Source organism: Aulostomus chinensis, chromosome 12, assembly GCF_037954235.1.
Source record: "Aulostomus chinensis isolate RoL2024-O1b breed Wild chromosome 12, RoL_Achi_v1.0, whole genome shotgun sequence".
Taxonomy (NCBI): domain Eukaryota; kingdom Metazoa; phylum Chordata; class Actinopteri; order Syngnathiformes; family Aulostomidae; genus Aulostomus; species Aulostomus chinensis.
Window position 1 is genome coordinate 17,989,732 of NC_141331.1, and position 24,756 is coordinate 18,014,487.

At 41.3% G+C, this 24,756-nt stretch overlaps 3 protein-coding genes across 4 annotated transcripts; all 3 read right to left on the reverse strand.

Moving 5' to 3' along the window:
• Positions 1-1,419: 1,419 nt before the first annotated feature.
• ino80da (INO80 complex subunit Da) lies at positions 1,420-10,853 on the reverse strand. 2 transcript variants are annotated; one of them, XR_015118749.1, is made up of 11 exons: positions 10,335-10,853; positions 8,504-8,750; positions 7,685-8,415; positions 7,460-7,556; positions 7,149-7,373; positions 5,913-6,022; positions 5,586-5,719; positions 5,267-5,490; positions 5,015-5,172; positions 3,796-4,931; positions 1,420-3,704 (listed from the first exon to the last, which is right to left on the reverse strand). XR_015118749.1 is itself a non-coding variant. In XM_086220606.1 (10 exons), exons 2-10 carry the CDS (start codon positions 8,719-8,721, stop codon positions 3,904-3,906), a joined length of 2,925 nt encoding a protein of 974 aa, XP_086076732.1. In that variant the 5' UTR covers positions 8,722-8,750; positions 10,335-10,853; the 3' UTR covers positions 1,420-3,903. The 2 variants fall into 2 exon arrangements, 1 of the variants encoding a protein (XP_086076732.1); XM_086220606.1 differs by having other exon boundaries at positions 1,420-4,931.
• Positions 10,854-11,012: 159 nt separating this feature from the next.
• On the reverse strand, positions 11,013-20,217 carry LOC147252334 (NADH-ubiquinone oxidoreductase 75 kDa subunit, mitochondrial-like). Its single transcript, XM_086220607.1, is given in 21 exon segments — positions 11,013-11,840; positions 13,385-13,457; positions 13,586-13,720; positions 13,804-13,979; positions 14,293-14,447; positions 15,572-15,732; positions 15,825-15,954; positions 16,267-16,395; positions 16,473-16,618; positions 16,703-16,817; positions 16,892-17,026; positions 17,130-17,203; positions 17,206-17,290; positions 17,292-17,315; positions 17,392-17,522; positions 17,631-17,712; positions 18,474-18,550; positions 18,676-18,783; positions 18,872-18,975; positions 19,588-19,655; positions 19,961-20,217. Coding segments are annotated over 21 exon segments (2,289 nt in total). The 5' UTR covers positions 20,050-20,217; the 3' UTR covers positions 11,013-11,748.
• A 1,289-nt stretch (positions 20,218-21,506) lies between these two features.
• Positions 21,507-24,411, reverse strand: LOC147252335 (chemerin-like receptor 2). The gene is made up of 3 exons (XM_086221140.1): positions 24,226-24,411; positions 21,906-22,546; positions 21,507-21,531 (listed from the first exon to the last, which is right to left on the reverse strand). Exons 1-3 carry the CDS (start codon positions 24,409-24,411, stop codon positions 21,507-21,509), a joined length of 852 nt encoding a protein of 283 aa, XP_086077266.1.
• Between the last annotated feature and the right edge of the window lie 345 nt (positions 24,412-24,756).

A 24,756-nucleotide genomic window follows, 5' to 3' on the forward strand; every position in this document is an offset into this window, starting at 1 on the left:
ACACACACAGAGTGAACTGCAATACAGGGAGGTTATGATTCATATTCAGCTACAAGAGGCAAACCAGTAAACATAAATTCGAACAAATGAACCGCTAAGGTCTAAGCCACTTTGGATGGTTTTTTTCTACCTATTTATGTAGAAAATCAGCCCAAAGTTATTTTAATTATATCTCAGGCTTTTTCAAGTAAAAAATACCTATATATCTATATCTGTATCTATCGATATATATGATATATATATCTATATCTATCGATATATATGATATATATATATATATATATATATCGATATATATGATATCTATATCTGTATCTATCGATATATATGATATATATATATATCTATATCTATCGATATATATGATATATCTATATCTATCGATATATATGATATATCTATATCTATCGATATAGATATAGATATATCAATAGATATATCGATAGATATATAGATATAGTTATATATATATATATAGACATCTAAATATAGATATATATAGATAGATATAGATATTAGTGGAGCTTCCTTTCTCTGATTCCACTAATGCCAGGAGGTGATCTACTCAAGAGCTGATCGTCAGGCCTCTTTAATTAAGGTTTAGTTCATGTTACAGTTTGGGCTAAATAATCAAATGCAGTGTCCACAAGGCAGGAGAAGCAATATTAGCTGAAATCAGAAAATGGCGCTGTGGAGATGTGAAAACCTCGACAAGTCTGTGTTTGGTACGAATCCTCTCGTCCTCATTTCAACGTTTTTCTCTTCATATGAGTGACACCGCAATAATTGCTTCTTCTGTTGTGAATCTTATCCAATCGAAATATTCATTGAAAATAATTGCAAAAATTGATCTTTTTCTTCAGATCATTCAACCCAACTTGTAATTGCACATTTATAGATGCAATTTTAAAAATTGCATCTCCAAGTTTTAGGTCAGGATTCATTTCATGAGACTTTTTAAGCATTAAATTATGTACCAGATTATTTAAGGCGAAATTTTTTAAGTCATTCTTAATGTTAATTGTTAATGTACAGTATGAAACAGGGGCCTAAGGAAATTTGCAAATAATACAAAATAAAAAAAAAAAAAAAAACGCAAGAAAGATAAAAACTGAACTTCTTTTAAAAGTGTTTTTGGAAATAATTACGGTGCACATTTAAAATGTAAAAAAAATATAGTAGGTGCACTTCAGGTGGAAGCCCAATGTATTTAAAGGGTTAAATATGTATTAAATTTGACTTTCCATGTGCATCCAGACACATGAAGTAAACCCAGGCTGCAGCAGATCGGCCTGTGGCTGGGAAGGTGTCACCTCACCTTATCGTCTTCATGCCACTGGTTAAACAATTTGAAAAAAAAAGAAAACACACACACACACACACACACACACACACACACACACACACACCGCAACTGTGTCAGCAAATACCTCACAGCAAGTTTTATTTATACATCCAAAAACAAAAAGATCAAATTTCTCACACTATATACAGATATTACATACAGTGTTTGTACACATATTACATAATTTGTACACAAGAAAAATATACATAAAAATGTAAACCTTTGTATACAAAAAATATCTTAGACAAATTAAACAGGGACCAGTAACAAAAGGTGACTAGATTAGCTCATCCTATCTTTAAAAACAGTAATACAGTACATTCAATGAATATAGGAATTTGTCAGCTTTCTCTGAATACAAGCAGTTACATGTGCCTATGAGCCCTGTGAATTTTGTTCTACGTGGTTGTTGGGAAAGAAACTGGTGCAGCGACTAATCTCATGCTATGTGGATACAGCAGTATCGCCTTGCTCATTTGCAAAGAATTTGTTTTTTTTTGTAATTTTTTTTTAAGTGTATTTTTTTTTTGTAGATGCACTGCAGTCACTGAATCCTAGTCTTCTCTGGTGGAGCTACAGGTTTTTACATGATGGGTTTTGTCTTTGGAAGGGAGAGACAGAACTGGGCCTGATCACAGCTGGAAGGGGAGGGGGAGGGGGAGGGGGTCTGAGCTGGTAATGATGGCCGCCTTTCATTTAATGAGCATCCAAGCCAAAAAAACAAACTTTTTTTAAAGAAAGAAGAAGAAGAAGAAGAAAAAAACAAGAAAGGCAAGACAGACACGGGACACACCACAGGCTTCGTCCACTCGACTCTGTGCAAAATTGAAATCCATGATGCGTTTTTACTCCGTGAAATTAAAATGCCGATGAGTACATTCCTCCATTTTATACCGCCGAGACTCAATCCTTTAACCGATCTAATAATTAAATACCTCTCACACAAAAAGGTTGCGGCAAACCCTCTTGCGTTTAATAGCTATCAAAAAATATATATTGTTAAATACAAAAGACGACAGACACGGCAAACAAACATTGATCCCTCCGACCTGATTTTGATAGCCATTAAAAAACAAGAGACTCACTCGACAAGACACAGGTTCCATTGAATACATTGCAAATAACTTTTTTTTTAATCAACTGATTGCTACTCAATAATTCACCAACAAACCCCAAGATAGAGATCGCTACTCTATATACCTAATACTCAACAATGTCTGACAATCCGTCAAATGTCTAATATAATATCTATCAAAAGCCATGGTTGCACTGCTGTGAGTCATGAGGAGCTTTCAGGAGATTCTAAACTTTTTAAGATTTGGTTTTGCATTATTTACCATTAAAAATCATTATTTTTATAGAGTAACATACCTCAAATGTATAGCACATCAAGTCGTCTATACCGTCATGATACTTCTGTCTGGTAAAATAGGAATTCTCAATATAAATACACCGCCTGAGCAGCAGTCCTGAAACGGAATTCGCCTTTTAATGAGACATACGATGACCAGGGAGCACCTTTGACGACACCAAGTCCCCTGCGCTGCCCCGTCATAACACTGAGGCTCGTTCATCAGCCTTGGAAATCCACTCGGCGTGACCCGAGAGCGGTGAGGTTGGCCCGACCTGATCACTGGTCTCTATGGTTCTGAGTGAAATTGTTGTAAAAGAAAAATCCGATACATTTATAGAGACCAAAATATATTCCTGAACCACAACCCGACTGGATTCACCAAGTGAAGCTACATGCATTGAGACCAATAAAATACCTTACAATGCTATATTTATGTTAATGTGTTTATTGCTTTAAGAAACTATATTTACCCTCATGTGTCTACTGGGCCACTCAGTCACACAACCAATGGTGAGGTCAGAGATCTTTAAGTCTGAGTAAACCAATAAATGAGCACATATACAGTATACACAATATAAAAACAGTTTTAAAAGTATTTTGGTAAATTCATATGACTGTGAAATCTGACTCAGTAAGATTCTATATCGTTGATCGATAACAGTTAAATAGCGTGAGACATAATGGGTCACAAATATCACAACCTGTGCTCTTGTTTCTCAGAGAAGCAGTGTATGAAACAGGTGGGGGGGGGGGGGATGCAATTTAAAAAAATGCAATGGCCATCTGAGCAAGGCAGGGTACAGTTGATCATTTAAAGACAGGATTGAACTGGCAAAGCAAAGGAAACCCACCACTGATCGAGGATTCAACGTCAATCGATTCTGCTAAGGTCCTTCTGCCGAACTTCACCCGTTTATTTCCTCACATCATCTGTCTGAGTGTGAGCCCAAGCTGACCAAACCACAAGGCATCAAACAAAGTGGACTCGCACTCACTTAAATCCACCTGGCAACAGAGTAAAAATAGAACATATGAAGGAAACTCTGAGGTTGTGCAAATTCATGATCAAATAGTGCCCTAATACCACATTGCACACATGTAGCAGATGAAGGAGGGTGTTCGTCAATCAGGAGCTGCTCCAGTGAGGCTTGGAAGTGAGTGCGAGTCCACAGACCATCACGCGGCCGCTGCAGACTGCCTGCTCTCATTTACTTTGTGTGAAGAGCGGTGAGGCGCTGTTGGCACTTGCAGTGGTGGCACTAACTATGGAAAAGCCAGCAGGGGGTGCTGTGGAGCTGTGGCTTGGCTGCACATCTTTCGGGATGCCACTGTGGGAGGCCAATTGATGGCCGAAGGCCGCGCTGAACTGAGGGAGCTGTTGCTTGGGCTGTGTGGAGGTCAATGGATCATGTGAAGAGGACGGGAGGGAGGATGATGGGGCGGGGGGCATCGTTAAACCTGTCAAACCGCTCTGAGGCATCGCTGAGAGAGCAGCCATGGGCTGCAGCGTCACAGAGTGGGTAGTGGCCGGGGGAGTGGACAAGGAAGTGGAGATGAGATGACTTTCTGATCCGATGAGATTTCCAAACTGCGTGGGGTCGGTAAGTGGGAGCGGGAGGTTGTTCCATGATGAACGTGGGGGTCCTGGTACCCCGCTGAGAGGGACTTCCAGCAGCAGAGGGGTGTCTTGGAAGGAGCTGGCATGGGGCGAAGACATTTGGTCACTGTAAGGGGATGGCACATGCTCACTGCTGTAGTGGCTGCCTTGGGGGGAGGAGGTGGGGGCATCTGACTTGGCCAGGACGTGCGGCGTGTGTGTCCTGGAAAACGTTCGCTCTGTCAGGGAGGGTTGAGTGAGGAGGGAGGAGGTGGGGGGGGCTACTGAAGAGGAAGATGAGGTCAGGTTGGAGCTCGACGAGGGGGGCTGGCTATTGGGCTGAGATGGTGGTGAGGGGGGGAAGTGGCCCCCCGTTGACTGCAGTAGATTGTCCTCCAACTCAAGGCTGGTGAAATTCTCAGTTGGGATGCGGCTGGTGAGTAGGTCTCCCATCCCCCCTGGCTGGACTGTACCAGGGAACACAGTCATGGCTCGGTGGTCCACTCCTTCAGATGGGGTCAGGTCTGCCATGGAGGTCAGGCACACCAAGGAATCTGGGTAGGATCCCATAGCCTGCAGTGCACGCACCAACTCCTCAGCCTCCTCTGTGGTGGGCAGCAGCTCCCCATTCTTACCTACACACACAACATTTAGCACTCTTAAAATCACAGTGGACACCAGATGTGTAATTGCACCAGAACTTGTAGTGAGAGACAACCTTCAAACAAGTCAAAGTCCTGCAGGTCATCAGGTAGTCTGGGTAACACATCAGAAAAATCCTCCTGGTTGAGCTCAAGGTCATTTGGAATGTCGGCTATTTCATTGGTGATATCATCAGGAAGCTCGTCTGTGCTCAGGTCGGGAGTTGAAGGACTCCTGCCACAAGGATGAGAGGGAAAAGCTTTGATGTGAAGAAGCAGCTCAAACACGTGAATTACTACTGATTCAGCAGAGGGGATGGTTAGCACACCTGATGCTGGCCTGCGAGGACATCGCTAGGCTCGTAGAGGGCATTCCAAGGTTCCCTTGCGGCAGAGCTGGAGGAATGGGTTTCTGGGGCCTCGTCGGCCCTCTCCTCCTTTTCTTCTTGTGTTTTTTGGTGAGTGCCGGCGGTTTGGTCTTTTTTCGTGGCTTACGCTGGTGCTGCTGCTGGTGTTGCACTCGTCGGTTACCATCCCCACGTAGGAAGTTATCCTGCATGCAAGATGCGAGACCTTTGAGTCTGAGTCACGGTAATCACAAACAGAGGACTCACAATCACGAAGGAAAACATTATACACTGAACTCACCATCTTTTTGGCATGCTCTTCACAGAGAGGTGTCTGGTGAGTGATATCAAACACAGGGATGGAGCACTGCTGACCATCTGCAAATTTGGCTGTGCAACTAGCAAAGAGCTGCTGGGAACGATTCAACAGAATGTCTACAGAGAACAATAAAGGAAAACACCAAAACACTGGAGAGAGAGCATGTAGTCGTGATATTCCATCCTCCAGCACTTATTTCTAAGGGATATGTACAGCTGCACTATATTAAACCAGGTTTTCAACCTCAAGGAACAACAATAATTGTGCAGCACTTGCAGCAGCCAGGTGGACAGTTGGTGAAAAAGATACGCTGAAAACAGTGTTGGGTGAAGGGCAACGCTCGGTTGTTGCAGGCCTGGCCCTTTGTGCTGCCAGTGCAGGTCCCCACATCTCTGTGCTGCTGCCTTGCTGGAGCCACACTGCAGAGATGTTCAGATGCAAGACTGAGCACAGACAACAAAGCAACTCTGTCAACACTCGGGCCAAATGCCTCATGTGTAACATCAGATTAGAAGATACACACTAAGGGCCTACTCACACTTGGCTATTGGTACCGCACTCAATCACGTTTGCCCCCTTAAGTCTGGTTTGTTTGACTGGTGTGAGTGCTTCACACTGCGCCCAGGCGAAGAGGTGAGCTTCCGCATGGTGCACTTGAACGTGCGTGGACACCTGTCGCATGCGCCCAGCCACGCATACAGCGAGTGGGCAGCGTCAGGTAGACAGAGAAAAATATCCAGAGATATGACAGGCTGGAGAATATTTAAGTGCTAATTCTCACCTACTGCTCACTGTATGAGCATTTTGGTTATTAAACCAAATAGTGAAGCAACAGTCTGGGTTACAAATGTGTGTGTTTGTGCATCTGTAGCATACAGAGCCTGTACTCCTTTCGTCATTTTGGGACAAAATAGAACATGAGATCAACAGGATTTCAAACCAAATATCACTCTCAGACAGTGATAACATAAGTGTACTCGGGCTGGTGAATATGTGGGGGCAGCAGGGGAGTGTGTGTGTTGGTGGTGGTGGTGGTGGAAGTGGGGGGGCGCAAATCGTGCTTCAGCACAGTACGGGGCAACCGAGCCAAGTGTGAGTGTTCTCTACCAGTATTTGAGCAACAAGTTATAAAATCATCAAATTTCATTGGACGAGCTTGTTTAACAAAATAAATGCAGGTATAACTGCATTGTTATCAATAAAAAATACAACTATTTTTCACAAGGCTGCAACTAAAGATTATTTTCGTTGATCAATCGGCTGATAAAGCGGTCTAGAAAATCTGAATTTTCATCAGCATTGCCAAAAGCAACATGTTCAATTGCTTCTTTTGTCTATCCAACAGTGAAAATAACATTTTCTATTATGATAAAAAAGCCACACAAATCCTAATTTTTAAGACTCTTATTCCAGCAGGTTTGACATTTTTACTTGAAAAAAAAAATTGTGAAATGATAAAATCAATGATTGAAATAGTCGTGGCAGCTCTAATTCATACTGTTCCTAAGGACATCCAGCTGACCAGTGTGACAGTGTTGAGAATACCTTGAGGCGCTTCGAGAGGCACCACGCAACTCCTGGATTAGCTTTGCCGCACAGTCTGGGTTTTTACTGGCAGCGTGCAGCAAGGCTTTGCGGAAGGCATAGCGGTATCTCTTCTGGCGGATACTTGCCCTCTCCTGCCTGCACATGTGCTTATACTTCTCCTGCAGGTACGAGCAAAGCCTCAGTAGCCGTGTTCTCCGAGAGGAGCCGCCATCGTCTTCCAACCTGTTTTGACAAAGCCAACAACAGCAATCATGAAGGGAAATGTCAGGGGATGTTTATGCTGTGATGCTGAGAGGTGAAACACTGACCCGTTCTGTGTTCTCCAAGAACTGTGACAAGGAACAAATCGCTCTCCTTCATCTTCATCTTCGTCATCATCCGCACTGTCTTCTGACCAGTCCAGTCCTGAAAGACAGCTTGTTAGAACAGCTCATAACCTAGCTATCCAGAGTATCTAAGCTTTAAACAGGAATAATAAGCAAGGAACCACGTCATGTATAAAAAGGGGTGGTCTACATATTCAAATGAGGCACCTAGATGAGGAAAAAGGTCATCATGCTCCCGGTGTCTCTTGACACAGAGCTGCACGAGATGTTGCAACCTGGCCAAGCAGCTGGCAGAAGGTGAGAAGGCAGCGGGGCGCATGACAACCAAGTGTGCAGCAGTGAAAGGCGTTTTCCTGCTGAGTGATGGCCCAGAAGGCTGCACTGGACTGGGTGTTGCATTGGCAGGCATCCCTGGAGGCAGAAAGTTGACCGTCTGAGGTGGTGGTGGATTGCATAATAAACCCTGCTGCTGGGGCGGCTGGAGAAGACCTGACTGCTGCCGTGGGAGATGAGTGTTGAGCGGTGAGGAAGGGTGGATGCATGGGACAGGGGAGGGGCTAAAGTGCTCAGGCGGTGACTGGAAGAGGTCCGTGTCATGGCAGAGTTTCTGGTTAAGCACCAGCCGACTCTGTAATTTCTTCTTGATAGCGTTGCTCTTCCGAGGGGGACCCATCTCCTCCCCGTCTGTGTCTTCCTCATAAAAGGCAAAAGGGTCCAGGAGTTCCCCATCAGGAAGGGGTAACAGGCGTGTACAAGGGGGAGATGGTGGAAGTTCATCTAGACCATTGGAAGCTTTCAGAGTTAAAGAGGGCACAGTTATGTTGAGAGCCACTGACTCCAGCTGAGCCCGTGAGCGCATTTCCTCCAAAGCATCGTGTTTCTTTTTCCGTTCTTTCTTGGGGATAAAGCCGAGAACCTGCAGGTGGCTGTTGCAGTACCTGGAGAACACATCACATCATCAATATACTGTGAAATATTGTCAGCAATGCAGTAAATCCTGCCACACATGCACTCAAACATACACACCTGCGGTCCTCTGACTTTGGGATAGGGTTGGTACACCGTTGGCTGTTGTACTTGGCCACATATTCACATTGCTTGAAGGGAGCTGTCTTATCCTCCAGAACATGCCGGATACAGAAAGCGTAGCCATTCAGTCGGCGCTGCTTGCAGAGCTTTGGGCTGTACGAGCACAAGGGCTTATTGTCCACCTCTGAGAAGTGTATGTGTTTGCCTTCATACATCACGTGACTCTTGTCCTTGACAACATCAGCTGACGGGATAAAGTAAGGAAAAACCAAGAATGACATCATTAACATTTCATGCTGAGGAAGTAACATGCACACCAAGAGTAAAAGGGCTTGTTAATTCAATCTGAGTACAGGTAACAGTAGAATAGAATTAGAGCCACCACACTAATATATCATAAATAACCCTTTGTCCTTATTTGTGAAAAATTACATTTCGGTGGCTACAACGGCACTAATCATGTGAATCCTTGTCTAAATAAATACTACTCAAATTTATTTCCTGTATTTTACTCACATTAATACTATAATCTGAGTCCAGACAAACTTCAACACCAAAATCTGGAGTCCAAAAACCTAACTTTTTGTAAAAGGTGTAGAGCGGAGGGTAAGTAGTCTTATTCATCAATCCCTTCAATCAGGCACAAGGCCGATAAAAATAATAGGAATTGTCACACTCACGCTATATATATATATATATATATATATATATATATATATATATATATATATGTATATGTATATGTATGTTTATGTATGTATGTGTGTGTGTGTATGTGTGACAGTGTGAAAACGTAGTAATCATCACGGCACTGCCAGCTGTACACTCAACTCAGTCAAAAGCTTAGTTTATTCACTAAAGAGTATACTAGACGTGAACAACAATCTATCTAGCTATCATCTCCTACACTTCACTTTTTGAGTTTGCTGTGTGAGCGCTTCCCTTCTAATATCTTAAGTACATGCTGGACACAGGAGCAGGGGTTTTCCCAGACACGGTGTCTCTGGATTGATAATTACTACTTAAAGTACATCAGATGTGGAGAATCTGACAAGCAGGAAATCGTAAATAACGTTAGCATTAGCTAACAATCGTGACAATCTAGGGAGCTAGCTCGCTAGCATTAGCCTGTAGCCGACGAACAGATGTGGAACTTTACACTGCATCATTGTAAACGTAACTAGGTATAACCTAACGACTGCCGTGGTTCATAAGGCACATATTATCTCATCTCAAGGCAGGGAAACGTTGTAAAAACAAAGACAATACCTAAAAACTTATCAAAACTCATACTTGGCTAACAAGCTAATGAAGCTAAAAACACAAATTAGTAGGCGGTAGCTAACCAGGAAACGGAAACATCAGCAAAGGCATCGCTACAAAGGGTGTATTTATATTTCAATTTTATTTCAAATTGAGAGTATAATTTTAACAGACTCCTAAGAATCTGCCACCTCCGATCGTGGTATTTTAGAATAACGTCTTCTTAACCCAATATATTTGTGGCCAATACTTTCGAACAAAGGTATATACGAGGCTTGCGGCCTGTCCCCGAAGGCCTCGGTGATAATCGATGATAATTTTATATTGTACGGTTACATAATTGATATTAGGCAGCTACGATCATAAAATAGTAATATACTCTACATATGTTTAGGGTACAGTGTCCTATAGCCAAACAACATGTTATAAAATTATCAAGCCATTAACAGAAGGCCTTTTAGCATGGCTAGTCAGCGGCCTCGAGTGGCGCCCGCTTGCCCGGTCGAAGCTACGTAAAGCGGCTCTTTCCCAAATTGAGGTCGAGGCTGTGCATGATCTCGCTTACCTTGAACTGGTATGGGCTGTGTACGGTATTCGCTCCAGATAGACGGCCGAAATGTCTATTACGATCAGCTAAGCTATTTGTGCGGCGATATTCGAGACAGAACAGCAGTAGTGATCTTCATCGAGCTCGGTTTGTGTTGAATCGAGGATGAATGTAAATATAGGCTACCCAGAGCAAATTATAAGCAGTAGGTAGGCTGCTGAGGATTTTTGTTAGATCCACAGCAGACTCCTCACAGCACCACTACAGGCACTGCGGGGACATGACAACAGTCAGCTCAACAACAACAACCTCTCCTACCATATTGGAAATTCAACTTTGTTAAAAGCCCATGCACTATGGAAGTGTCGTGTAAATCTCTTTTGAAGGACAGGGAATGCGTGCCTTTTCCTTTTTCCACATTTGAAAAATGTGGGTTCGACATTTAGACTGGGAGGTCCAGGAGAGTGTCACATTGTACAATCCACCTGGACCACGGATATCATCCTCCCTGTGACTGAGTTATCAGCCCTGCTGCCACACTCTTTGCCGGCTGTTCACTGATGATGGACCACGTGCCAATCAGATACCGGAGCTCCCACACCCAAACACACTTCACGCACTACAATCCCATGAACCAAAGTATATTGGATACTTTCTAACATTTACTTGAACAAACTTAAAATAGGGGTTCTGCAATTAGGTTTACCACAGGAAACTGCTTTATTAAATATACTTAGAAACAACTACACTTACAATATTATTTATTCCACCGTTTTTAGGAAAATATAACCTTAACATTTTTACTAATTACAAAGGAGGACAAGATTTTATGTTTACCTGGGAAGGGTTAGTATTTTACATCTTTGGTCACACATACTGAAATGGGAACGTCTTCACTAGGGTTGAAGTTGTATCAGGGTGCATGAAAACAGATGACACTCATACATTTGCTTTCCTATAGTCTTGAATCCTACAGTATTCATGTTGGGTTTTTTTTTTAAGTTTCATGTCTGCTACAATGTAATATTGCCTGAAATTAAAATAAAGCTTTATTTCAACCACAAAAAAACATCTGTTTTCAATCTGATTTAGAGTCAATTTAACTGGTAACAATCATGTTAAATTACTGATATTTTACTAAACAGTTATTTATTGTAATCGTCTCGTGTCATTGCAACTCTAGTAACAGATGGACACAAAGTGACAGGGTGCATCTCCGGAGTTTTGAGCTAACGCCTTCATTCTGTATGTAGCATGTTTCTGCAGGTTAGTACAGTTCACTGGTTCTACATCATGAGCAGATAATGAGCTACAGTAAATCACAAGTGCAAATAGAGGTTTTTCTACGAATGTGCAAATAAAGGAGTTGTGCGTATCATTTCTTGTGCGTGTCATTTCTTGCTATTCAACGTGCATTAAATGTAAGTATAATTTAACAAATGGCCGGCTCGTCCACTGCCTGCGCTCCCTCTTTGACAGCTTTCACACACTTGGCCATGGTCTGGGAGGCTCTGCTTATCGGGTCTGTGGGTAAAGAGAGAGAGCTGAATTTGTCACAGGTGCAATGAATTAAACATTAAAAATCAAACCAACAAAACAGATCCAATCTAATTTGTTTCCGATAGTTTTTTTCACGCAAATTTCAAGTATTTATTTGAAAACTCGTACATGACATCAGTTTCTTCTCCCTGGTTGTAATTCTAAATGTATGAGCATGCCAATAATTCTTATTTCTAAATTTAAATTACTGGACAGAAATCTAATCTCAGTGTACAGGCGGCTTCAAGGTCCTGCTTCATAGCTGTGTGAGTAACAGAATTTTTTTTCTATCTAATAATGTCATAAATCATACACATAAATAAATAAGCTCAGATTTCAGTTGATCAGAAAATTACTTTCCAACTTTACACAGAGTAATATTTTAAAAAATGCAATCCTTGAGTGGAAAAGTAGAAGTCTAACTATGTTTTAATTCATAATTATGTTATGACCACGGAGAGCGAATACAATAAAATTATTTGAACACAACGCCATTAATTTCTACATTAAAAATCATATTTGTGATCGGAACATAGTATCAAAACTACAGTGTACCAGACTTAGACGAAGAGGATTTTTTTATGAATGTCACCTTTAATTCACACAAGGGCTAAGACACTGGATTCTGGAAATGCTCCTTGTAAAATGTAATCCGTTTTAAAGTTTAAACAGAAGAAAAAACATTTAAAAACCCTTTCATGACGGGTTGGATGGGTGTTTGAAGGTATCACAGTGGGAAGTGTGAGGCTGTTTCTCTTTTTGCTGAAGACACGTATGAAAGGCAGCCTTTCAGGGGAGGAATGACAACATTAAAGCAGGAGAGTAAAAGTTATTCAACTTTGAGAACGTGTCAGTACATGAGGTTAACAAGCCCGATAGTGTAAAGTTTTTAAGTGCAGTGATGAATAAAACGCTAATTTTTCTGCCATAAGCAAGAAGTGCAGTAACTGGGTACGTAATCGCGCAAGTTTTCATCACTAAGTAATTTTTCATGGAGAAAATAGTATAAACCCATTTGCGTTGAAAATCTGGTGTGATAAAACCAAAAGGCCTCTGAAAAATCATTTTATCATGGGCAGATGAAAACGCAGACAGAGCAAGTGTGACGTCATTCATTGGTTTGTTGACACCATTTTGAAGCCTCCAGTCTGGTGACTTGCCTGTTGCCATCTTGGTTATTTGTAACAGAAGGTTCACATATTTGGACAAGATGGTGAAGCAGAAGACAGGATAGGGGCGGATCTGATTGTGACACAGACAGCTCATTGTAGCGACAAGCTGGCCACTCGCCAGCAAATGAATCTTCCAACTGAGACATGTACATTTGAGCTGATAAATCAAGTGAGGAATCAAGAAATTTTGCATTTAAATTTCTTCTTCTGACCTCAGAAGGTGCCCCCTGTAGGGTGTTTGACAGAATACAGTTGTAAAGAATTTCTACATCATCCTCATCTACCAGCCTGGGAAGCCTTGTCCACTTAAGACACAGTCTGTGGTAGAAATACTCGAATTGAGAACTAGACACCCACCTGTCATATAGAAGTCTTTCACAGTAAGCTGAGGAGGAGCTAAAGGTTCAGTAAGGACAGCCTGGTTTACTGTCTGAAAGAGAAAAGCCAGATATCCCCGTCATCGAGGAGCAAAGGTAATAACCTGACTTACGAGTAAAGCACTGACAATGCCTCCTCTATGATAAACTGAACACATGCTGACGGAATGTAACAGCCGACCTTAGACAGTTCATTAGCCTGCTTAAAGTAGTTGGCCTCCTCAACCTCATCGTATCGCACCAGATTTGGAGAAACCTCTGCCAATCTATCACGCAATTCATCAAGGGTTTCATAGGGCAGAGTCACCCCGGCCAACTGAAATGATAGGAGGACACACAGTATTAAGTGACATCTCTTGTTATTTGACATAAACATGGTCATCTGGTATAGATGTTCACCTCTGATATGGCTCTAATGATCCTCCAGTCCTCCCTGGCCATGCCCGGGGGAGTCACAGCCACCTTGGTCTGCTGGGCACGGCCCTCGGTGTTCACATAGGTGCTACATTTCTCAGTATATGCAGCTCCAGGCAGTATGACGTCAGCCATTGGTGCACCAGTATCACCATGGTGACCTGGAAAGTAACAGCATTGATATTTGATCTTGACAAGAATGGGTCAGTGTTTCACATGCACTGATTTATCGATTATACACAATACCAACAATGACCTCCATATAGTTTCTTTTTTCAGCAATGCAACATGATAGATTAAATTTTTTACAACATGCGGTGCTGTGAAAATATGAGTTAGAAATGTAACGCATGGGTCGGCAAGAGGCTGGGGTTTTAGGAGGGGAGCAAAATGAAGCACATGAAGGGTGGTAGAAGCACAGGTAACAAATTCAGGGTTAAAGGGTTTCTGCTGCTGATAAGTAAAACAGCTGACCTTGATAAATTATGAAGCTGTCCTTTGAGAGGTCTTGGCGAGTAATACAGCCAGCATCAGCTCCAAGGAGGAATAGAACTTTTGGTGGGTTTTGTCTGATAGCATCCACTCCTGGCTTATACCCAAGATCAAGTGCAGCCACTTGACTGGCAACCCTGAGGACACAGCAAAACAGCACAATCAGGGAATTACAAGGAAAACTAGACTTGCAAGCAAAACTGAGCAGGATCCAAGCCCCACGTAAGTCGAACCCAGTGCCCAGTGGATGGGATGAAAGTCGGACCTTGCGCCAAATTTTGCCCAGACTCATAAGTACATCAGAAACAAGCGAGCCTTGTTTAATGTCAGTAGGACCAACTGCTGCCAAAATATCAGAAATATCTCATTTGGAATCCAACATTTTTGGTTTAAACGCATGCGTTTTCTGGGTTATTGAGACTGTTTCGATAACTTTTCACTTAGAAAGCATACAAATAATATGTGCAAACTTTTGTCCAAAATGGACAAGCAGCCTAAGAGGATTTCGAATAAGATTTTTCTTCATATTGCAAAAATGCAATCTAGCGACAGATTGGCACCAAATTTGGCACCGATGCTCAACATATTCTTTGCTAAAAATTTTAGCAAAGTTTCGCATTGATCGGATAATATTTTTAATGGCGCAATGTTTTGTGTTGGGAGTTATGGGCCAAAAGTGTCTACCCTGATTGTAGCACCACCTAATGGTGGAAATGCATTATTTTTGTTTTTTGTTATGATGACCGACAACCCTCCTGAAAAATGTATGACATTTCATTAAATTTGCTTGTTATTGCAGAATATCCCGTGCTATTACCACCTTGTGTGGTAGGGGGGGGACTAAGAATCCAGACATTAGTGAAATAGGACTTTCTGTTACAAAGGAAGTTACCACTTCCTGTTTGGACTGAATCAGACAGGATGTTGTTCTTCAAAACCGCTGCATTTTTTGTGGTGCCAAAATTGCTTCGATAAAATTTGTCATGAGCGTCCAGGAATCTTCCATGCAAAGTTTCAGTTCTTGTGGACTCACTCGTATCACTCAGCTGTCTTCAGAGAATGCATGACATCAAGTTTCACACTTTGTGATATAGAGTACAAGTTGCAAGGTTCCCCAGCAGTACTGGGAAAGCTGTAGCTTAGCATACGTTGCTGCACATGGGCCATGTCACACAGGCTGCTTCAAAACAACTTGGGCTTGGACAGCTTAAAAATCCCAATTTTATACTGTACTTCTCTTCTAACTTTCAAGGACAATGACCTGTGAAGCACATTGAGAACCTTCCAGGTTTCCTCCACTCCACTGCTGACGCGGGCGCTCTGAGCGATTGTTGACACAGCCGCCATTATCGCTGCGCCATCCTCTCTCTGCAGGCAACTGCTACCAACTACAACAACAGGATGCTTTGCTTCAGCCAGGACCTACAAAAGTCAGATAAAGTCACAATCTGAGGAAAGGACATTCCAGGTGATTGATAACATTTGCGGTAAAACTTAAGAGTTGTAAGTCTTACTTGGGAAAATGGGTGAGCTCCTGATGCAATTTGTTGAAGAACCTCAGCAGACTCGCCAAGATGCTCATAGCTGTAACTGAGGTCCACTTCCTTTCCCACTAGTGCCACTTGTAACTCGTTGTGAAGCCAACTAAAGCAGAAACACAACTTTGTGTTCAGGAAGAGCTTAACATCTCGAGGATATGGAGGTTTAAAGGAACATTCGTGTATCAGGAAACTCATTTATTTGCCTTCCCCCCTCAGAGCCACAAAAAAAAGATGGATACTCTTTTCTATTCTGTGTGTGCATTAGGGAGCTGAGACCCACAGAGATCTGCTGCTAGTTAGCTCAGCACGATGCATGGTAGTGGGTGGGAAGTGTTAGCATGCCTCCGTCAAGAGTAATCAAATACATTTTTCTTCAAAATGATCTTCATTTGCATTAATACGACTAGTGTCATACCTTTTTCTGATTCGTGCGTTGAAAAGAGGCGCCTCATAGCGTGGGTTCGTCCCGACCAGAAGCAGCAGGTCAGCTTCTTCAATGCCGGCAATCCCGGTGTTAAGGAGGTAGTTAGAACGAAGATCAGATCTAAAAAGTCACAGTAGGGAGCCTCACAGATACGCTCTTTGCTTGCTTTGTCTGTTCTACCCCTTGTTTGGACTTACCCTGCTCCGGCCATGGGGAATATCTCCTCAGTGCACAGATTATCACTGTTCAGACGGTTCAGCAAGTCTTTAAGGGAAATAAGAGCCTCCGCATCCACCAAGCCTCCGACGACAGCAGCGACACTTTGTCCTTCAACTCCCTGCAACTGTTAAAAACAGATGTTTTTCAGCACGTGTTCTAAATCACCACATGTTGTTTTGCAAGGAACATTTAATCATAAATGACATACTGTCCCAGCTACTAGAGTCAGCGCATCTTCCCAGGTTGTGGGTACTAACTGTCCAGATTTATTTTTCACCATCGGTTGGGTAAGTCTCTGTCGCTTGAGGCCATCATAAGCAAATCTGACAGGAAGCAAATGTGAGTTTCAAAATAATTTCAATAAAAATATGTGAAGTAGCTTAATGAGATAAGTAACCTGGTTTTGTCTGAGATCCACTCCTCATTAATATCCTCATTAAGACGAGGCAGGATTCTCATCACCTCACCACCGCGGGTGGTCACCACAATATTACTACCAAGAGCATCCAGAACATCAATGGATTCAGTCTTCCTGTAGAAAACCAAAGACATGAAACGAGTCTGAAAACCCTCTGATTCAACCTAAAAAGCCTAAAATGAGGAGAACAATAAAGAACAATGAAAAAAAAAATCACCTGGTTTCCCACGGGCGAGCAGTGAACGCATATGGTTTGGAGGTCAGGGCTCCCACTGGGCATATATCAATGACATTCCCAGATAACTCCGACATAAACATCTTCTCCACATAGGTCCCGATTTGCAGGTCGTTTCCTCTACCAGTGGTTCCAAGGTCCTCCACACCTGCAATCTCACTGGCAAAGCTGAGAAAGCAAAAGGAGTTTTCGTATTTAGTTACCCTGCATCAACAACAGCATCTACGCATCAAGTGTGACTCACCGCACACAGCGAGTGCACTGGATACATCTCGTCATGATGGTTTTTATGAGCGGGCCAATGTTCTTGTCCTCCACAGCTCTTTTGCCCTCTGTGAAGCGGCTCCTGTCACTGCCAAACTGCATGGACTGGTCCTTCACACAAAATGGTTGTTGGTCTTAGTAACTGATCTTACAAAGCAGGATTTAACAGAGCCACGACTATCAAGAACATAGAGTTGGTGGCGATAATGTATGTTTTACCTGCAGATCACATTCTCCCCCCTGATCACAAATTGGACAATCCAATGGGTGATTAGCCAGAAGGAACTCCATCACACCCTCTCTGTGTAAAATTAAACAGTTTTAAGAATTTTGTGTTTTGTTTACTTGGATATGCAGAACTGTTAGCTTTGTTTTGTCCTGCAAGAGAGCTAACATAGCTAGCACGGTTAGCAAAGATATAGATGTGAGGATATCACATCACCAAATTATTAAATTAAACCTATTACGTTCTTCAACTCTACAACCCAAAAACAGTATTTGGTCAGTAGGTCTGGGGGGTTGAATTTCTACATTTATCAAGATGTTTAGTCATCAATACAGCCGGTAAACATTTTGTACAATTTAACTTTTTTTTTTCTTTAAAAAAATAATAATCTTCAAAAACTAGCACAACTTTCATGATTTTTTTTTTAAGTGTAAATGCAATCGTTACAAGTACGAAGTTAACATCCTGCTATGAAGGAGCTACCCCGCCGCACGACTTCAGCGTTCACTACAACTAGCAGGTATCAGCATGACGTTTGTAGTCTTTTGAGGCACTTGTTAGCAATTGCTGTTTTAAGACACAAAATGAGTTTCCTGACAAGTTTTATTATTCAAACCAAAACATTAAATTTTATTAAGCTGGTGTTACATACTTAAAATACGGAGAGTTGTTAAGTAAAACCCCATTCACGAATCCTGTTGTCTTCTGAAATGAGGGGTTCAGACATTCAGCAATGCTAACCTGCTTCTGATTTCAACGCGACTATGGTCGGTTCCCCCGGATTGGGGGTTCCCAACAAAGCCTGCAATGACGACTATTGATGAGCTTGAACCTACCTGGCCTTCTTTGTTTTATCAGAGTTGGTCAAAATGTTCCATCCTTTCATGACTGGCATGGCACAAGCTGCCACCGGCTAGAAAATGACAATAAATAAAACTGATTTCAAAGAATAAATAAGCAGAGGAATAAGAGTTTTGAAAAGCTTGCATAGCTGTGCAGATTGGAAACCAAACCCACGCATGAATGGCCTAAACAAACCTTGGGAACTTTCTCGATCTCCACGAGACACATGCGACAGTTTCCAGCAACAGAGAGGCGCTCGTGGTAGCAGAAGCGCGGAATCTGCATGCCGACCTTCTCACATGCCTAAGACAAATGTTACATGTCATATAATAACAAGACATCAACAGAGATGATTTAACACACAGAAAACATGAATTTACCAACATGGTACCTGTAACACAGTGGTTCCTGGCTCCACCATGACAGGATTCCCATCCACAAACACCTCAATGAGGTTACTGGCGGCTGCTGGGGCTGCTGTAGCTGCAGAGCGAGCTTAGCGCAGACAGGGGAGAGTTTAATGCAACACTTCTCTCATCAAAAATTCAATCCAGTTTTATTGATGATGTAAAACAGCCTATGACCGAAAGTGCTGTACAATCACTAAATAAATAAATAGCACAAAGCAATACACTAAAAGAACAGCAAATACAGATGGCCAAAGTGCATTAAAACCAAGAAATAAAAAGGTTATTTTGAAACCATAAATTAAAAAAAAAAACATGTTTATGAAAATGTGTTTTCTTATGTCATTTAAACCAGGCAGCGTACGGAGAAGCATGTATACAATGACTGATAGAAACAATTACTTTTAATAAAGAAGCATATTACTATGACACTGAGGGTGTTTAAGAATAGTGAGAAGTTACTGATACTAACACAATCACCCAGTACCCAGCAACGGCCTGGCACCAAATAAAGTAGCAGGCAAATCTGTAATCCTGCCAGTAATCCATCAGTGGAACAAAGTGACAAGGATTCCAGGTTTAAAAAAACAAAAACGTTTGGATCATCATATAAAATGGCTATTTAACAAAATACAAGAACTACATTTTAATTGATACATATATGATCTATAAATCAAAGGATAACGAGAGATCACGATACCATTGTTAGCTGCAGCAGCACCTCCTTTGGTAAGGAGACTTCGACTTACAACAGGTAGACGCAACATGCTGTAAGGGAAGCACAAAATACTATATTGAATGGTTTATTTTCAAAATAAATGCTAAGTGGACATCATTGACATTTCAAAATAAGGGTGTAGATTTGGGGCATAGTTTTAAATGTAGGAGCCTCACGGTGCAGTCGTCAACAACGACAACCATAACAGCAAGTAAGCTAGCAGCGAGTAGCGGTCAGTGCTCCAACACGTTTAAAACATCGGTCAATGCTTTACGGATAATTTACAGCTAAATATTTCAAGGTAAAATACAACGAGTGTAGGGACCAACGATGTGAAACAAAAGGTTGACATTACGTGACTGGACAAATGACGCGAACGTTGGTGTTAACGGAACATAACACACGACATGTTCCATTCACCGTCAATGTCCCAGCGTTCCTCATTAGGAAACATTTCTACTGTCAGAGATAATTAATTTGAACGTAGCCTCCGCTGCCTTCCATCAAACTAACGTAACGTCAACCGAATACCAACTAACGACTTTTTGACGACGTCATCCTGATTTAACCATCTAATTCAAACTTTATTTTTGTGGCAGCATCGGGCTCTAAATGATCTCCGGACCAAATTGAATTTTGTGAGGTTTGCACTTACCCTGCCAGAGACCGCGTGAGACAGCCAGCTACGTAGGTTGCGCAGTTAGTTATTCTGCTGCGTCACAGATTAAGTAATCCTGTGTATAGCATAATCCTCATGGGTAGAGATTTTACTGTGTGTACAGATCCAGTAGCGCAGGTTATCTAAATTAATTTACCATAGAACTTTGTGATGGATGAACATACCAGACTGGTATTACCCCCCTTAGACATATAGAGGGAAAGGCAAGAGCAGAGAGATATTCTGCAGAGGGTCAGTTCAGCTATGAGTTATACATGAAGGCAGGAGTACTGTAGTAGAGGAGTAGTATTAAAAAGACAGGTAAATGCATTCTCTAACAACGGATTCACTCAAGTAAAGAAGTGTGTTACTGAAATGTAAAGATTAAAAAGTATCTTTTTGACACTTGAATATTAATAATACATAAATTAAGGGGTGTGTCAAATGTGGAATGTATCTTTGATAGGACTAAAACAAAAACGTAATACTTGTTACTTTGTCTTTTTTATTTTTGTCTGCCATACATCAAAACCAAAGTGATGAGCCTGTTTTTGACATGTATGAAGTAGAAAATAGGAACATTTTGACATTTTATTGATATACTTAAATTTTGGTTGTTGTTTTGTTTTTGTTTTTCTGAGGCTAGGGAATAATATTTGCTCCTGTACTTTAATTGTTCAATGAATATAGAAAACATACTAAATTGAGATCAATTATATCTTGCGACTTCAAAATCACTACTTGGAAGAACATGGTATGCCACCAAATTAATCAGTTTGTGTATGTGCTACATGGTTTCATAATAAAATATTAGATTATTCTTATTGCCCACAAAAACAACAATCTCTTTATCACTACTCCAGGGCACCCAATGTTTCCTGGTGTCTGTCTAGATATTTTCACGGTACTGAACCAGGGAACCTCCGCGTCACAGGACATCAAGGTCAATGTTCAGGTCAGAGTTCAGAAGTCAGCAATAACATGTTGGTTGTTTACGGACCCCAAGGAGAAGGACAAAAAGGCATGGATACATGGATCAGATTTACACACCAGGCCTGCATCAGTCTTCAGGATGTACCTTTGGTGTGTGTGTGTGTGTGTGTGTGTGTATGTATGCATGAAGCATCAAGCCCAATTTTGTACTGAAGTTACCATGTGAAGTGGATGAAACAAGTAGTGTTTGCAATAAGAAAAAGCACATTTATTAAATGTTTATTTTCAGTTTGTTTTAAATTAAATATTTCTACACCTTACAAATCATAAAATACCTTGCAAAACAGTACACAAACATAATAATGATACAAGACATGTACATCTTTTCCTATCTTTTTCTTAAGAACCCAATTACTGACTATACCGACTGGTAAAGTGTACATAGCACACAAAAATACTGGTGATAACACTTTATATGTATAAACACCTATCAAAGTGCCAAAGGACGCTTGAGTCAAAAAGACATTCAAATGCATTTCTTGTATGCAGCTCCCAACATACAGCCACATACACATAAGTACATACATGCATGTACATGTTTATACACTAGCAACACAACTGAATTAAACATACATACAACAAAGCACCAGCAAAGCCTTGTCTGAACAGATCAGTTTTCATATTAATTTGAACAGAACAAGAGATAGACAAGCGAACTACACCCTGAGATCTATGCACTTTGACCGTCAAGAGAATGCCCGTCACACATATTGCAGTACACGGCAGCAGGAAGCCCACAGTGGTACGGATGACCACTACTATTATGTGTCTTACAGCTGCTGCGTGTCCATCGTGTGGATGGAAGTTGTTGAAGCACACCACCTTGTCATGTAAGCGCATGGTGTCACGAAAGATCAGCGCCGGGCAGCTCAGGGCAGCAGCAAGCACCCATATGCACCCACAAATACCCCAGGCTCTCGCTACGGTCCGATACCTCTGTGACCAGTTCAGATGGACCAGAGAAACATACCTGTCAATACTGAGCACTGTGACAAAAAGCACACTGGCAAACATGTTCATCACAGACACAAAGGAATTAATCTTACACATTTCTACACCGAATATCCAGTTAAAGTCCCGCAGTATGTAATCAATGTAGAAGGGTAGGAAAAGTACAAATACCAAGTCTGCCATTGCAAGGTTGAGCAACCAAACATGGTTGACTGTCTTTTTGCTTTCACACCCTGTCACCCAAATGACAATTCCATTTCCAATCAGACCAAGCACACAGGAGGCAATGTAGATGACCACAGAGATTATATGCAGCGTTTCTGACGCTGGTGGCTTCTGCTGTTTTCCAAGCCAAAACGGTCCTCACCCAATACACATATGTATCCATCAAAGTTGTCTGTGGGAAGAAAAAGCTCCTGACCTTCAAAATGTTTAAGTTGTCAACCCAGACTAAAGAACTCTTTCTTTCTTTCCCTCAGCAATCAGACTCCTGAACTCCTAACAACAACTACCTCATGACTGTACTTGACCTCTGCCTGCACATGCACAATTTTTTTGTTTTTGCAATACTCAAATACTTTGAACAGTACCGTTTATTTGCACTCCCTTCTCTACTGAGTTAGTTTATTGTAAATTATTGTAAATTTGTAAATTCCTTACTGTGGTATTTGTTTATTGCAAATCTGTAAAAAAAAAAAAATCACATTATATATATATATATATATATATATATATATTTTGCTTCTTATATTCCTTACACTATTAGGCATTCTGTGGAGAGCAAAGTAAGAATTTCATTGTACAAGGAAATGTGTTTCCACACTGTGCATATGACAATAAACACTTTGAATCTTGAATCAGAAGGAACGTGCCAGTTTATCAGGTAATCTGTTCATTTGTCATCCTCCTCAGAGCCAGAAGGGAAGTTATCTCCCCATCTCTCCTCTGCATTAGGGAGCAAACTGTCTTGACACAATGAAAGGTAGTGGATGGTACTGTTAGCATACTTCCATCAAAAGTAACCAAAAACTCTTTCTAAAGAAGGGTCTTTGACTGCATTAATATAACTAAGGTAGCATTAAAATAACTAAGGTAATGAATAACACCTGCTATGAAATAACAACTGGATGTTACAAGACACTTTAATTTTAGAATCAGACATGTCTTTTGACTTTCCTGATAAACCACTTGATGCAGTGATTTAACACAGTACTTGAAAAGTTCCATTGTAACTTCAGTCACAAAATAAAGTGCTTGTCTAACTTTAGCATAAGACACGTATTTCTGCGAGGTTTTAGTTCCCCTCTGCATACGTTGAGCAGAAAAGCAGAAGGTTATCTATCTGATTTTTGACTCCCCCAAGAAAAAAACAGCATTTTCATTCTCGGGAAATGCCATGAGTTACAATAAACCCACTAAAATTAGTTTCTTCTCTTTCAGTCATTGTGCTGTGCTGTTCTTCCAAAAAAAAAGAAAGAAAAAAAAGTGGGGTCTTGGAGTGTTTGACCTCTTATTCAGTTCCTGTGTTGAAGTGAGGACCGGGTGTGTCCACATGACACTGAGATAGAGCAGAAAGACACAACATATAAGATCAAAAACACAATAAATATCTGGACAGAACGAAAGGATACTCGTATCTTTTCTTAACCATCACTAATGGGCTAACTTCTTTTTTTTTTTTTGAAAATTTGCTCAACATAGTTTATCATCACGCTCAATACACATTTAAAAGCCAAAGAATAAAAGTGTTTTGAGAACGTTTATGTTTGCAAAGGATGACACATGACCTGATTTAATCCCAGCTACCGTCCTGGTGATTCTCAGTATGATACATTTATACTGTCACGGCAATATTAAAACAATAACAACATTACACGTATGCTTTCTCCTGCCATTCGAATTCTAATTTAGGTCATGCTTACGTCTTTATACTGATTTAACCAGCTATTCCAAACCTAAATTTAGTGGTGGCATAAATTATGTCAACACTAAACTTTTTTCTTTAGGTTTGCACTTACCACGCCAACAAGACAACCAACTTTGCAGAAGGTGGTGTGTTTACTCTTCGGCGTCACATGATTCTTCTCACTTCCACGTTTATACGTCCACCCCTTTTCTAGCCCCTCCTCAACCCCGCCGTAGCCCCGCCCACCCGAACTAGGAGAAAGGAGTGAAGGCCACAGGCTCCCGTCAGGGTGAGACATTCTCACCTCCAAGACATGACAAATATATGTGACGTTTGGCACAACTTCATCATCTGTCTGTTGTTTTGTCTTCATCTACGAACCCATTCTACGATCGATGACATTTTTGTTCATGATTATTCGCGTTGAGGCATAATGTGAGAGGATGATGTCATACATTTAATCCCTCGTTGTTGAATAAATGTAGATGAAATATACACATCCATAATTCATAGAGTTCTCGCTGAAGCCAGGTACACAAAAAAAGAAAAACGCATGCTGCAGTGAAGATGAAAATTGTTACTCTGTGATTTTTTTTTAACATCACAATCCTTTTCCTTTTTGCAGTTAAGAGTGGAGATATTG